The 13,140-nt window shown below is 42.3% G+C and overlaps 2 protein-coding genes and 1 long non-coding RNA gene across 4 annotated transcripts in view; 2 read left to right on the forward strand and 1 right to left on the reverse strand.

Annotated features, from left to right (window-relative positions):
* Nucleotides 1-1,901: 1,901 nt before the first annotated feature.
* The window catches only part of LOC103459961 (uncharacterized), a 29,738-nt gene continuing 18,499 nt past the window's right edge, over nt 1,902-13,140 (reverse strand). Inside the window, exon 3 of the long non-coding RNA XR_001776237.1 lies at nt 1,902-2,125. This is a non-coding gene — a long non-coding RNA (uncharacterized LOC103459961). The remainder of the gene's footprint in view (nt 2,126-13,140) is intronic.
* Nucleotides 4,133-9,280, forward strand: bdkrb1 (bradykinin receptor B1). 2 transcript variants are annotated; one of them, XM_008401919.2, is made up of 4 exons: nt 4,133-4,491; nt 4,985-5,149; nt 5,775-6,939; nt 7,374-9,280. In XM_008401919.2, the coding sequence occupies exon 3, from the start codon at nt 5,778-5,780 to the stop codon at nt 6,888-6,890; it is 1,113 nt and encodes a 370-aa protein (XP_008400141.1). In that variant the 5' UTR covers nt 4,133-4,491; nt 4,985-5,149; nt 5,775-5,777; the 3' UTR covers nt 6,891-6,939; nt 7,374-9,280. The 2 variants fall into 2 exon arrangements, with proteins under 2 accessions (XP_008400141.1, XP_017158518.1); XM_017303029.1 differs by having other exon boundaries at nt 5,775-9,280.
* On the forward strand, nt 10,395-13,134 carry LOC108165645 (B2 bradykinin receptor-like). Its single transcript, XM_017303031.1, has 2 exons — nt 10,395-10,506; nt 11,537-13,134. The coding sequence occupies exons 1-2, from the start codon at nt 10,487-10,489 to the stop codon at nt 12,543-12,545; spliced, it is 1,029 nt and encodes a 342-aa protein (XP_017158520.1). The 5' UTR covers nt 10,395-10,486; the 3' UTR covers nt 12,546-13,134.

The following is a 13,140-nucleotide window of genomic DNA, read 5'->3' on the forward strand; positions in this document are numbered from 1 at the left end:
TCTGGGTTTCTCTCTCTTAAGCCAAAATAACATTTATCTCTGCCTGATTTCAATAAGTTCTGTTTTTAACAACTTAGAATAACTAAATAATTATGAAGCTTTCATTTACAAAACAATATATTTTASAGGAGTTTAAAGTTTTCATGGCCCTTTTAGAGACATTAGAAGAAAAGTGGATTGGTTGCATATGGAGCGAAGGCAAAGTGTTGGATTAAATCTGAGTTCTTGTCCTGAATGGGCCCAAAGAGTGGATACTACACACACACACACACACACACACACTCCTAATGGGGACTTAGGGAGAGCTGTTACCATAACATGAATATTTCTGGCTGTGTGGAGAAGCGCCCTGCAGAGCCACATGCGCAGGGAGAACATGCTAACTGCATGCAGAAAGATCCCAAACTGGGATTCAAACCCAGAACCTTCTTCCTGCAAGGCAGCAGACCGACCACCTGCCCACAAGAGAGCAGATTATAACTAAATGTTCAGGTTTTCAGCTGCAGAAAGAGAAACTCATCCAGTTTGACCTCCAGACCTCAGGAACACACCAAAGACTCAATATTCAAGATAATAAAGATATTTGATCTTCAGACTGAAAAGTAAGAACAGGAGRGAGCATGCTGCATACTACTGCCACCTGCTGTTCAGCCTGAACACAAACCTCACAAAGCCTTCTGGGTAACTAGACACTAATATCTTTGCATCCATGATGGTTTTTTGTTGTGAAAACATAAACTCTATGAGTGCTTAGTTTTAGTTCTCTGCTTCTGTCCAGCTTTACGTCAACTTACCATAAAACTGGAAGATGTTTTATTTTCTGTTTATTATGTAATATTTTATGTATCTTGAAAAATAGACATAATATTTATAGTTTCTTGTTAACATCATAGTAACATTGTTTCTGGATGTAGTTTCTATATGGCTCACAGTCTGTCTTTTTTATCTGTTGCTATGGTTACCCTTGTTAGCAGCAGCTGTGTTTTATGTGTTTTGATAGATAAACCATCATTATCCCCTCAGCATTTATCTCTTCACACGTATAATTCAAACTGTGACGCATTAAAGCAACAGAGGCATTTAACCTTCAGCTGCTTTAGAAGTTTCACTCTTTGTGTGAAACCAGAGGAAGACGGCAGGTGGCGCAATGGCCCGGCGTGACCGCGCAGTGGCCCGGTGCAGTGGCCCGGTGACCTGGCGCGGCGGAGCAGCGGCGGGGTTATGTTGTATCGGCTCAGATTTTGGTAAACTCTGTTGACTAAAATCAACAGAGTTTAGAACAGAGTTCTAAACTCTGTTTAGATGTTTCTTCAGTTTTTCTTTTTCATTTTCTGTTCCTGAGCATTAYTGTGACGGGGCGAACGCCCGGCTTGCTTGTTGTTCTTGCTGGAGTTTCCACCACACATGAATCAGATGTGGTAAAACGGCAGCCGCTCAGCTGCGTAGCTCGGCTCTAACAAACGACTTATTCTTCCTGTGTGATTGTGGGAATCAGCAGAAGACGGAGGAAATGGTTCCAGTGTTTGTGTAGGAGAAGCGGGTCAGAGCAGTTTGACCCTTTAAACACCAAATTAAACACAGAACTACTCACCTCTGTTTATCGTTTAGAACTAATAAAATGCTGCAAACATTTTATAGATACAAGAACAGCWGTGCAGAAGGTTTTTCTACGGTTTGATAATAAAACAGAAAGGTGTCAGGAAACGGCCTGGTCAGATTTCTGTCTGCAGGTGACGGATGGCAGCAGCGTTTCCTTTCACCCAGAAGCCTTTTGGTTTATTATCTCTGCTAYGATGTTTTGGATCAATTAAAAACAGGAAAGTGGTTCCGTGGTGTTCTTTCTGAAAACAGCTCGTTAGTAAAGTCAAGACACTACACGTTTGAAGGTGATGACAGACGCAGAGCAGAAGCAAAGACTCATGTTTTTATTTGAAACCTGACGAGAGACGACATCGCTGAAAATGTCAGACATTTTTACTTGTGTCAATTTGCATGACTGAGAAATGGCAGAGAGACGAGTCTGGGGCTCCATCTCCTCATTTTCTGCTGCTTTGGGAGAATCCAGCGTGTTTCCTCTGCTTTGGTAGCTTGGCTGACCTCGTGTGTTGAAACCGGCTGCTGCAAGCTAGGAGGAAAACATGAGGAYAGCCTCCAGATAAAAGTAACTCCAGCAAAATCAAAACAACATGAAAATGTTTGTGTAAGCTGGTGTTATTAATGTATTATAAGATTATTCACCCTAACAGAAGCTAATATATTATAAATCTAAATAAGTTKGAGCCCTTTATTTGGGGTAATCAGAAGGTGAAAAGTTTTGATGAGATTATTGTTTAATAAAGACTCCAGTCTGGTTCCGTCTGATCATAAAAGGACAAAACATATTTCAGATTATTCTTCTTYGTCCTTTCATTTGAATTAAAAACATACATTTCACATTTACACTTGAAACCATCCTACTGCACCGACAGCCCAAAAACGCCGCCTGAGTCTAGCTGAGCCAATAGGAGTTTCCTATCGGAGGAGAGCTGACCTCCAGCTGGCAGAAAGCAACGAGGAGATGCTCATTTCTTTAACAGCCAGATGGAAAATCACRTCCTGTGGTCGTGGAAATGACATCAGATCCTTGGCATCGTGCAGAAAGTATTAAAAGTGGGTTGATAACTGTCCAATGGRTTATTAAAAACTGGGACGTGGGGAACCATCAGACATTAGATGGAATGTGGGCATAAAAAACGATTGTGATCAGTGATTATTTAAACATCAGGTTGGATAAAAACAGCAGCAGAACTCAGGACGGTTCAAAAGAGAAAGCAGGAGCATTTCCACAGGAGTGAAGAAAACTCAAAGGATCCTGACTGAACAGATGTGAAACTGTAAAAAAAACCTCTAATCACAGGCAACACCCSCGGATTCCTCCTGAAGAAAGACGACCTTGTCTTCTTCTTCTTCTTCTTCTTTTTGTTGTTGTTGGGTGGAACTGATGTTTCCACAGTGAGTCACTCCTGCACTGAAACACGCTAAACGTTCATCCTGCACTCCGATGAACCTAAACAGCCTTCAGTCATAATGACCGCTACGTTTTAAAGAAGCCGGAAAACAGCAACTCTTCAGTATGGGAGTGGCATCATCATGCTGTGGGGGATTTACTGCACTGCGGCAGCATCACAAGGAAACAACATTATGTGGAAAAAGAACCAACATCAACCAGGAAGTTGAAGTTTTGACAGAAACAAGTTTTCCATGTAGACAATGAACTTCAACGTCTCACGAGGTTACAGACAGGTTGAGGAGCAAAAGGTCAAAGGTCAGGTTTCCAGCTAAGAAATCCAGGTATGAAATGGTAAAGTGGGAGTTTATCATCTGTAGGCAAATAAAAATCAAATTCCATGGAATTAGGTTCAGAGGAAATGAAGCTGCAGTAAATCATTCAGAAGTTGACAGGACATTAAATAAAACCCTGATGGATGACGATGACTCACACGGGGAAACTGACTGCTTGCTCCACACGGGAAATAATAACCGGTTCTCTTCAACAGGCCAGGAGGAAACGTGAGACGTGATTTTCTCCTGTCAGGTTTCCACCAGGAAAACCTCGCAGTTTCTACACCACCCGGTTCTACGCCACCCAGTTCTATACCGCCTGGTTCTACATCACCTGGTTCTACACCACCCGGTTCTACGCCACCCGGTTCTACGCCACCCGGTTCTACGCCACCCGGTTCTACGCAACACGGTTCTACGCCACCCGGTTCTACGCCACCCGGTTCTACGCCACCCGGTTCTACATCACCTGGTTCTACACCACCTGGTTCTACGGCACCTGGTTCTACACCAGCTGGTTCTACACCATCACCTGGTTCTACACCACCTGGTTCTACGCCACCTGGTTCTACGCTACCCGGTTCTACGCTACCTGGTTCTACGCCACCTGGTTCTACGCCACCTGGTTCTACGCCACCTGGTTCTACGCCACCCGGTTCTACGTCACCTGGTTCTACGTCACCTGGTTCTACGCCACCCGGTTCTACGCCACCCGGTTCTACGCCACCTGGTTCTACAGTTCTTCACTGAGAGAAGAGACTTTAAACTGCTGATGGTAGTTTATAAATCACTGAACGGATTAAAGATCTGTAAGTTTGGAAAACCGATTCTAGTTCATGTTCATTTTATCTTTGGTCCTAAAACGTATTTAATGGTTTAAAACAGGAGGAATCACTTGTGTTTCTGAACGTCTCCAGCACATTTTGCACTCTGCAGCTTAAACTAACTTCCTACATGAGGTCAGCAGAACTTTGACTGTTTCCCAAACAAGGTGATAAATTAAAGTCCTTGGCTAAGGGTGTGGAAGAACTCAGCTGTATACAAAGCTCCTCGCAGCAGATCCGCTCCTCCGCTGCTGCGTGCTGGAGGTGAAGCTCGGTGTGCACAGCTCAGACCTGCTGCAGAGGCTGCTGCCTTGACCAAATGAGGAGCGTTCTCCTCCAGCTGAAGGTAAGAACTTCACCGGTTGGTTTTGCTTTGTTCTGGGTGAAACAGAAACAGGCGGTACACATAATCCCTTCAATCGATGAGTCATTACGGCGCTGAAGACGTGGAAATGATCTGGAGGATTATTAGTCACTTTCATGAAGTTTGGGTTAAAGCTATGACCTTAAAACTATTTTTCCCTCAGTGTCTGATTATTATTACCACAACTACTTTATACTTTAACAAAATGACATTTATTTTAACTGCTGTCTTCAAACAGAGATATATGCATTTTCTTAATTTTCATGTGTCCATTTTATCCATTTGTAAATGAATGTAAAATGTAGAGATATGTAGAAATCCTTTATCTGGGTTTATTGTTTATTCAGGAGAAAATCCAACATTATTTAAATATTCTTATGGTTGATCAAACATTTTGAATCAATTAACAAATCACAACTTTTTTCCCTCAGAGGTCATGATGACAGTAACTGAGGTCGGTTTGTTTTATCCACAGGCTGAACCAGGATCAAACGGCGAGGAGGAAGGAAAACGTTAGAGCGCGGCAGCGAATATCAGACTGAAAGCTGATCGATTGGGATTTGATGACTCGCCGTCACAAACATGGAGATTAAAATCTACTGAAACTTTACATGATTCAGCTGTTCAACAAGCCCCACAGGTTGGTTTGTCTGAAGCAAAGGATGGAAGGAAGGAAGGAAGTATGATGGAAAAATAATCTCAAAGCACTAAAAAAGTCATTTAAATCATAAAATTATTCCAGATGATCGGAATTGTCGATCAGAGCATTGAGTCAGTTTGTTTAAATAGCAGATGATCGTCTGCGATGTGTCGACTTTACAGTGAGATACCATCAGGTGTCCAGTAAGTTTTCCAGTCAAACAGGATGATTGGTAATATTTTAGCTTTTTTCTTCCACAAGAAAATAATAAAGATATTATAAAGATCTTATTATAATAAACAAGATATCAATAAACAAGATATTTACTGACGTTCCACAAAAACGTCAATAAATATCAGTAAATTCCAAATTATGATTAAATGTAGTTACTGTGTGCGGTTTAGTGATGTCTCACTTTTAAAGTAATGGAAACATTGGGAATGTTTTAAAGTATTTGTGTTTATGGTGGTGTGAATGCTGCAGTCAGACTTATTACCTGAAAACAGGTCATTTTTAAAAAATCATGATCTTTATCAGTATCACTATATTACCACAAAACCTAACAATAAAATTCTACGTCCACCAGAACCATCTACACCTTTTCACTGGTTTTCTTTGTCTCCAGCTCATGGAGTCTCTTCTGCCTGTATCTACGGCCTCCTGGTCTGAGAACAGCAGCTTGTTTGTCCCGTTCGGCCCGTCGGACGCTCCAGACCCCACAGACTGGCAGACGATCCACACCGTCATCCCTCCCTACATCTTCATCCTGTCGCTGCTGGGGCTTCTCCTCAACGGCTTCGTCCTGGCCGTGTTCGCAGCCCACAAGGACCGCCTGACCGTGGCGGAGATCTACCTGAGCAACCTGGCGCTGGCCGACTTCCTGCTGCTGTGTGGCCTGCCGTTCTGGGCCATGTACATCCTGAACCAGTTCAACTGGTCGTACGGAGACGCTCTGTGCAAACTGGTCAACTCTAATATTGTCATCAATTTCTACACCAGCATCTACACGCTGGTCATGATTAGCATCGACCGCTACCTGGCGCTGGTGAAAACCATGAAGGCGCGTTGGCTGAGACGGACGTTTTATGCCAAGATTTCCTGTTTCGTTGTGTGGATGTTTGGGCTGCTTCTCAGTCTGCCAACCATAGTTCACAGAAAGGTCAAGTTTATTGAGGAGTACAATACCACTTCCTGCATTCTAGATTACACCCATGGGAGTTCTTGGAAGCTTGCCCATCAGATTATGATGAACACCTTAGGCTTCGCGCTTCCTCTCCTTGTCATTGTTTTCAGCAGCTGGAATATAATCAAGGCTTTGGCTCGGAGGACGGAAAACCTCGCATTTCACGACTTCAACGATACAAAGGCTACGGTGCTGGTCTACGCCGTCACGCTGCTATTTTTACTGTGCTGGGGTCCTTTCCAGGTCCTCACCTTCCTCGACACGCTGTGTGATGTGGAAGTGCTGGACGGAAAGCTGTGGTCTCACACTCTCAGCCTGGGCGAGCAGGTTTCCGTGTACCTGGCCTTTCTCAACAGCCTGCTCAACCCACTGCTCTACGTCTTCTCTGGTCAGTATTTCAGAAGGAAAGTTGATGCCATCTGCAGGAGGGCCAGACACCAGCGCAGAGGGTCAGACATGACCACATATCAGCGCTCGCTGGTGTCTACGTTTCTCAACAGAACAGAGCAAATACGGCCGGTGGTCATCTTTAATGCTAAAGATCAAATAGGACTCTAATGACTTCCTCCTCTGCTCTTCACAAGATGGCACAACACTTAATTTACAGGTCTGTAATTAATTGCATTTTAATTGAAAGCCTTATTGATGAAATAAGCAAGATTTTCAATTCAAAAACCAATTTTTGCTGCTAAGTTACTGAATAAATAGACATCTGAGCTCAACAGTAAAAATATTTACAGATTTTAATCTTCAGGTTTTTCAACCATCAGATTGGAGTAAAGTTCATCTCTCCAGAGTTTCAAAAGTCCTGATCTTTCATGTAGAACTTAGCGTTAGCGGATGTTGATTGTCTGTCAGATTTATGAGATCTTGGTTCACAGAGGGGCCAAGATCTCAGATCTCATCATCAAGTATTCTCTATCAGGTTTCTTGGTTGTCAGAGTCCTCTTGAGCTACATCTAGTTTACATTTAATCAAGTCATTAGCATGATTCTGTATAACCTGAGGGTGTAATTCAGCTGTGTTGGATTTGGGACACAGTTTCTGGAAACCCGCCCTTTTGGACAGGAAATGGACAGAGAGACGAAGCAGCTGCCTGACCCAGAATGGAGGAACAGTTTCAGGTTACAGTTCCCGTCTCCGTCTGAAGCTCTGAGGAATTTAAACTTCACTGCAGCGGCTTCATGAACAGACGTTGTGTTGGTGGCCARACCRGCTCTGTGTTTGAGCTGCATGCACAGAGAAAACATCCAAAGACCACAGGTTGGGATTTGAGCCCAGGACCTTCCTGCTGCAAGGCAGAACTGCTACTATTCAGCCCTAATATATAATTCCACCCTGCTGTTGCAAGTCTACTCTATTACTTTCTATGATTTGTATTTCTTCCCGACCGTTTCCTGCCTCAGAGCTCGGCTTACTTTTCAGGTTCTCTTTTTAAACCGCCAGCCTGAGGGGAAAAAGTGTGATTGACATGACCAGCTGACTCCGCCAACTTTAAACTTTCCTCTATGGAAARTRATTAATACAATCAGCACAGGGTTGTCTGGAAACCGGCTCTTATTAAACACAGTTCCAGGCAGCACAGTTTTACTTTCCCACTAGCGCTGAAGTGCTACCAAGCTAATTTCTTTCAGTATATTCAATAGATGAGGGAAACTACTGGACCCACTTGGTAACGGGTCCAGTAACGGGTCGTTAAGGTTAGCATGACGGAGGTGCTGTTCAGGAATGTCAGTCTTTTTGTTTCCATGGTAACGCCGTAGGGTTGTTCAGTCGTGTGACTCAGGATTAGCTCTGATCTCAGATAAATAAGTTAMCATCTGTTTTGGTTGTAGCTTTGGGTGTTTTAGCATAAAACACCAASTGAGCAGATTTCTAAGGAACTTTGACAGGATCCTGAATCTGAAGCATCAGGACCGGATCACATGCTGTATGCTTTATGTTGATCTGCATGTMGTCATGTTGACTCGCCATTTGATTTTTAGCTGRGCAGAAACTCTGCATCCCACATTTACAACTTCTGAAACCAATGCATTTCACATTTTAATGCTTTTTAAAACATATTTGTCSCATAATCTCATCATGCTGTTTGGCTGTACAGGTACAGCAGGCATCCTTAATTGGAAACAGAACAGTTCTATTGAGCCCAGAGGATAATCAGATACTTCTCTGCTGTTCGTTTATCTGTTTTACGTCTATAACAGGTTCAGATGGAACATCAGGTCAGTTCAGATGAAAAACGACTGTTTACAGTAAGAGAGCAGGGAGGCAGTCGGTGCGATGTGACCCGATGAGCCCGGGTTTAGCCAACAGCAATCTGGGAGAGACCCGACTGCAGCCAGCATGCTGATGCACTATTAGACGATTACAAAATGTTGAATTCATGGGGCTGAGGAATAAATTAGAGTTCTACATTCTCAGATAATTAGAACCACAAAGAGAACGAGTCAAGAGCTGAGTTATTCCTCCGAGTTAAATCCGAGCAGTCGTGTTTCTGGACTGGGAGGAAGCCGGAGAACCTGCAGAGAACCCGGCATGCTGAGGGAKAACATGCTAACTCCATGCAGAACAACTGAGCTGGGATTCGAACCCAGCTGCACTGYGCAGCTGCAGTTTGGATAATACTGTGATTCTGATGCGTACGCAGAAAAGACTCGGGTCAAAGTGAGCTGAACCTCCATCAGCTGGAGGCTCACGGGAATCTCCATGGAAACAAACGGCAGAACCAGAACCGGATTGGGTTGCATCTGGACGGGCCGGGTTCAAACAGACTCAACATGACTGCAGCGTGCTGACATCAGTTAACGGAGCCACTGATTCACCTGCCTCAAATCAAATGATTTAGGTTCCATATATTTTTGACTTTGCACAATAAATCATCACATTCATGCTATGCAAATATGCTGTAAAAGAAAAATTGTTATTGCAATAAAGTCCTGTTGTGTCTTTTTGTGTGCTTCTGTGAGTAACTGAATACATGAGGGTTATTTTTCTACTGAATGATTTAAATTTGAGTCAGTGACCACGTCTCTCTACACGTTGAGTTTTAAAACAAGTCCACTTTGTAAATCTTGGATTTTTTCAGATTCCTGAAACCTTCCATTAGTTTAAGGTTTAATAAAACGTAAATTTATTAAAAACGGACAGGGAGCTTGACTATAAAATCAGGAAATGAAAGAGAAAGCAGCACTGAGCAATAAAATATCAGGAGTCCAAATGATGGGGCTGTAAAAGTCAAGAGAAGCAGATTCACTGATCAGGGGRAATGTGGCACAGCTGAGGGAAAAACTAAAAACTTTGTTACTGCTGTTCTACGGGAATAAAAAATGTAAAATAGAAAAATATTGTTTTCTCAAAGAGCTAACATGGAAGCAGCTGAACTAAAACTCCCCACAGCGCAGAGTTTAGACAAGATGGAGGCAAAATTATAAAAACTTCAGGAATCCAGAAATGCTACTTTGGGCCACATTACACAATGCAAAAAGAAAAATATATTTCAAAAGTCTAATTTGCTCTGCACGGTCCAGGGTTTCTGTCTCAAATGGCTCAAACACAGAAAAGCAAATTAAGGCCAGAATCYAAACAAATAATAAAAAATGATCAAAACCAGAAACTTAAAGTCCAAACGTCTATAGATCATCACACTTAGACTCTAAAACTTTATTACATGAGATTCTTTTTAGATATTTGTGTCTATAATCCTGGTTATAGCATTAATGTTCCCTCATTAATGCTTTAAGAAAGTTGCATAAATTATCGATTCAGAACCAAACAATGTTGGTCACTGAATAATTTATGGGTTTATGGTAAAACACAATTACTTCTAATGTGTAGAAATGAGAGAAACCATCCTAGTCATCCCTCGCCATGTAAAAAGATTAAAGCCGGTTTGTTCGTCGTCGTGACTTTGACAGCTGGGTTTTAATGGAGCAGATCTGGATCACTCTGCAGCAGCAGGAGAACTGGGGAGGGACATCCTGAAGAGTGGGTGGGAACCAAGCAAGTCATCTCATATTTAAAGACGGCTCACATCAGCTCAACCCAGCTTACCCACTTCTGCACACTCCACACACACTCTCACACACACACACACACACAGAGGACACGCAGTGAAGACTTGAGGGGACTTGCTGTTGGCTGCTTTCTTCTGGACAATGGCTCTTTTATCCACCAGGTATGCACAGGCTTTGCTGAGTATTCCTAATTGGGGCATGCCATTAGCAATGCATAGGGAAGAGCAGTGACTGCCTAGCGAACATGCAGTGAACATGCTGCTGACTCTCCACAGGTTACTGACTACATTGCAGTTTTCTTTAGCATTAATGCCCTTTTTTTTTGCATCAAAACACTTGAATAAAAACTGTCGGGCACACTTTGGCATGCCCCAGTTAAATTTCTTCAGGAATTTTCTAGTTAAACATCTAGGATTCAGTAATTGCCACCTACAACTTAACAATATTTACCGTTGTGCAAAGTAATGAGCATTATGACTGCATGCAGAGTGCTGACTGATGCGTTTGAAGCTGAAAAGCAGGTTTTTCGTTCTATCAACTTACAGACCGAGTTTGTCTCAACATGTTTTTTTCAGTTTGAAGGTGAAAAATACAACTGATAAGTTTGGAAATGTTCAACGAGAACATGAGGGATATGCTGAGGTGAAAGTGCAAAGTCCAAAAAGAGCCATAAAATAATTTACTGCAAGTTTAAATTTATTGTGATTATGTGTTGTAACAGTGTGTTTATGTTTTGTTTTTCCGTTTCTTTATGCTGCCAGGCTTGGTCAGGTCTCTCTTGTAAATGATAATTATARTCATAATTATTATTATTACTGAACAGTTCTGTTAATAGCCTCTGCAGACTCTTTTCAGGGCTCACTTAAACTGTTTAGGCCAGCTGGCAATAATTTAAAATCAGTTTTTTAGTTTCTAATAGCTTCATATATAACGTTTAACTCACCTTGCCTGCTCTAATGACTCGTTCACACCAAACGTGTTTTGAGCGTCAGGCGTGTCTGGTTTACATTCAAAGTGTTGGACGCTTTGGACACATCAAACGCTCCAAACGGTTAAAATTGCGCCACAACGGCCCTCGACGCGCCTCCACAGAGACTCTAAATGTAAACCAGACGAGCCTGACGCTGAAAAACGCACTTGATGTGAACGCACCATTAATATTTAGTTTTATTTTGTCTTATTTCTCTGCAGCCTCCCTGATMATTTGACCTCACTGGCTGAAGATGGAAACGAAACACATCTTATTTGCCCACTTGAATCCGTCAACTGGTCCTTCACTTATGTCCCAGTGTACATCCTGTTCATCTCTGTTCTGGGAATAGTTTTCAACATCTTTGTGCTGATGATCTTCATCCTCCATAAGAAGCCCTGCACCGTGGCTGAGATCTACCTGAGCAACCTGGCTGCTGCTGACCTGCTGCTGGTCTCCTTCCTGCCCTTCTGGGCTGTCAGCGCTTGGAATAAGTTTGAGTGGATTTTTGGTCTTGCCATGTGCAAAATGGTCARCGTGAGCATCCTGATGAACGTCTACTGCAGCATCTACTTCCTGGTTCTGATTAGCATCGATCGCTATTTGGCCGTGGTCCATCCACTGTCCCAGGAAAAAATGCGTCGCCCAAAATTTGCTAAAATTAGTTGCGCTGTGGTTTGGATTCTGGGATTAATTCTTAGTGTTCCAAAATTCATCAACAGAAAATTGGAACCTCACRATAATATTACTTATTGTAGTGAAGCTGATTTAGAGAYGACTGAGTGGATGATTTTGGTGTTAGGGTTTTTAATTCCCATTTCCATCATTTTCTTTTGCACTGTGAACATCCTCAAAGCTCTGAGAAACAGATCGATCCAAGGAGTAAATGCAAAGAAAAAGGATCACAAGGCCAACACTTTGGTGCTGGTTGTCCTGCTGGCGTTCCTGATCTGTTGGGTCCCGTACCATCTGCGGAAAGTCCCGACCTGGCTCCACAARGCCGGAATCCTGACAGRCTGYASSTMTAAGAAAATCCAGCACTTCTGTGGGCAGATCTTCACCTACTTGGCGTTCTTCAACAGCGTTCTCAACCCCATTCTCTACGTCATTGTTGGGAAAAACTTCCGGAAAAAAGTTAAGGAACTTTTTCTGCAGTCGAACCACAAACGGAGTTCAACCATGACTCTAAGAAGTTCAAAAACAAAACTATCAATATTACATCCATCCTAGTTCTGACTTAATGCTCATTCAGCTCACTTCCTCTATGAGACGTTTATTATTCAGGTATGTATTTAAGCTATTTTAATGTTTTACCGTAAACATTTGGTGGGTCATTCTGAATTTTTGTTGGTTTCTTTATTGTGAATTGAGTAATTCAAGTACTGCATACAAACCTGATCCAATCTGCTAAGATAGAAAACTTTTTARCCCAATTTGAATAAACGGCTTAATGTGCCGTTTGGCAGATGAACTCAGATCAACTGGAATGGATGAGACTGAACTGAAAGGACTTTTTTTTTGAAAAAGTGCCTCGAGACTACTTTTTTTGTAAGTTGTTCAACGTAAATAAACTGAAATGAATTGAAAAAAAAAACAACAGGCAAACAAAAACAGATGCAACAAAAAGCATGAAGAAGAAAAACCTTCAAATGTGTAAAAGCACCGAGGGAGGAGCAGCAGATCAGCTGTCAGAGCAGAAACCATCATACAAATAAGAGGCTGCTCAATAGTGACCAAACCGTTCAGGAATCCCAACAGATCCCAACAGATTCCAATAGATCCTAACAGATCCCAAAAGATTCCAACAGATCCTAACAGATCCCAA

The sequence above is a fragment of the Poecilia reticulata genome, unplaced genomic scaffold (assembly GCF_000633615.1).
Source record: "Poecilia reticulata strain Guanapo unplaced genomic scaffold, Guppy_female_1.0+MT scaffold_145, whole genome shotgun sequence".
NCBI classification, from domain to species: Eukaryota; Metazoa; Chordata; class Actinopteri; order Cyprinodontiformes; family Poeciliidae; genus Poecilia; species Poecilia reticulata.

Excerpts from the sequence above, each read along its gene's own strand:
- bdkrb1 (XM_017303029.1), top strand. The coding sequence starts at position 5,778 with ATGGAGTCTCTTCTGCCTGTATCTACGGCCTCCTGGTCTGAGAACAGC.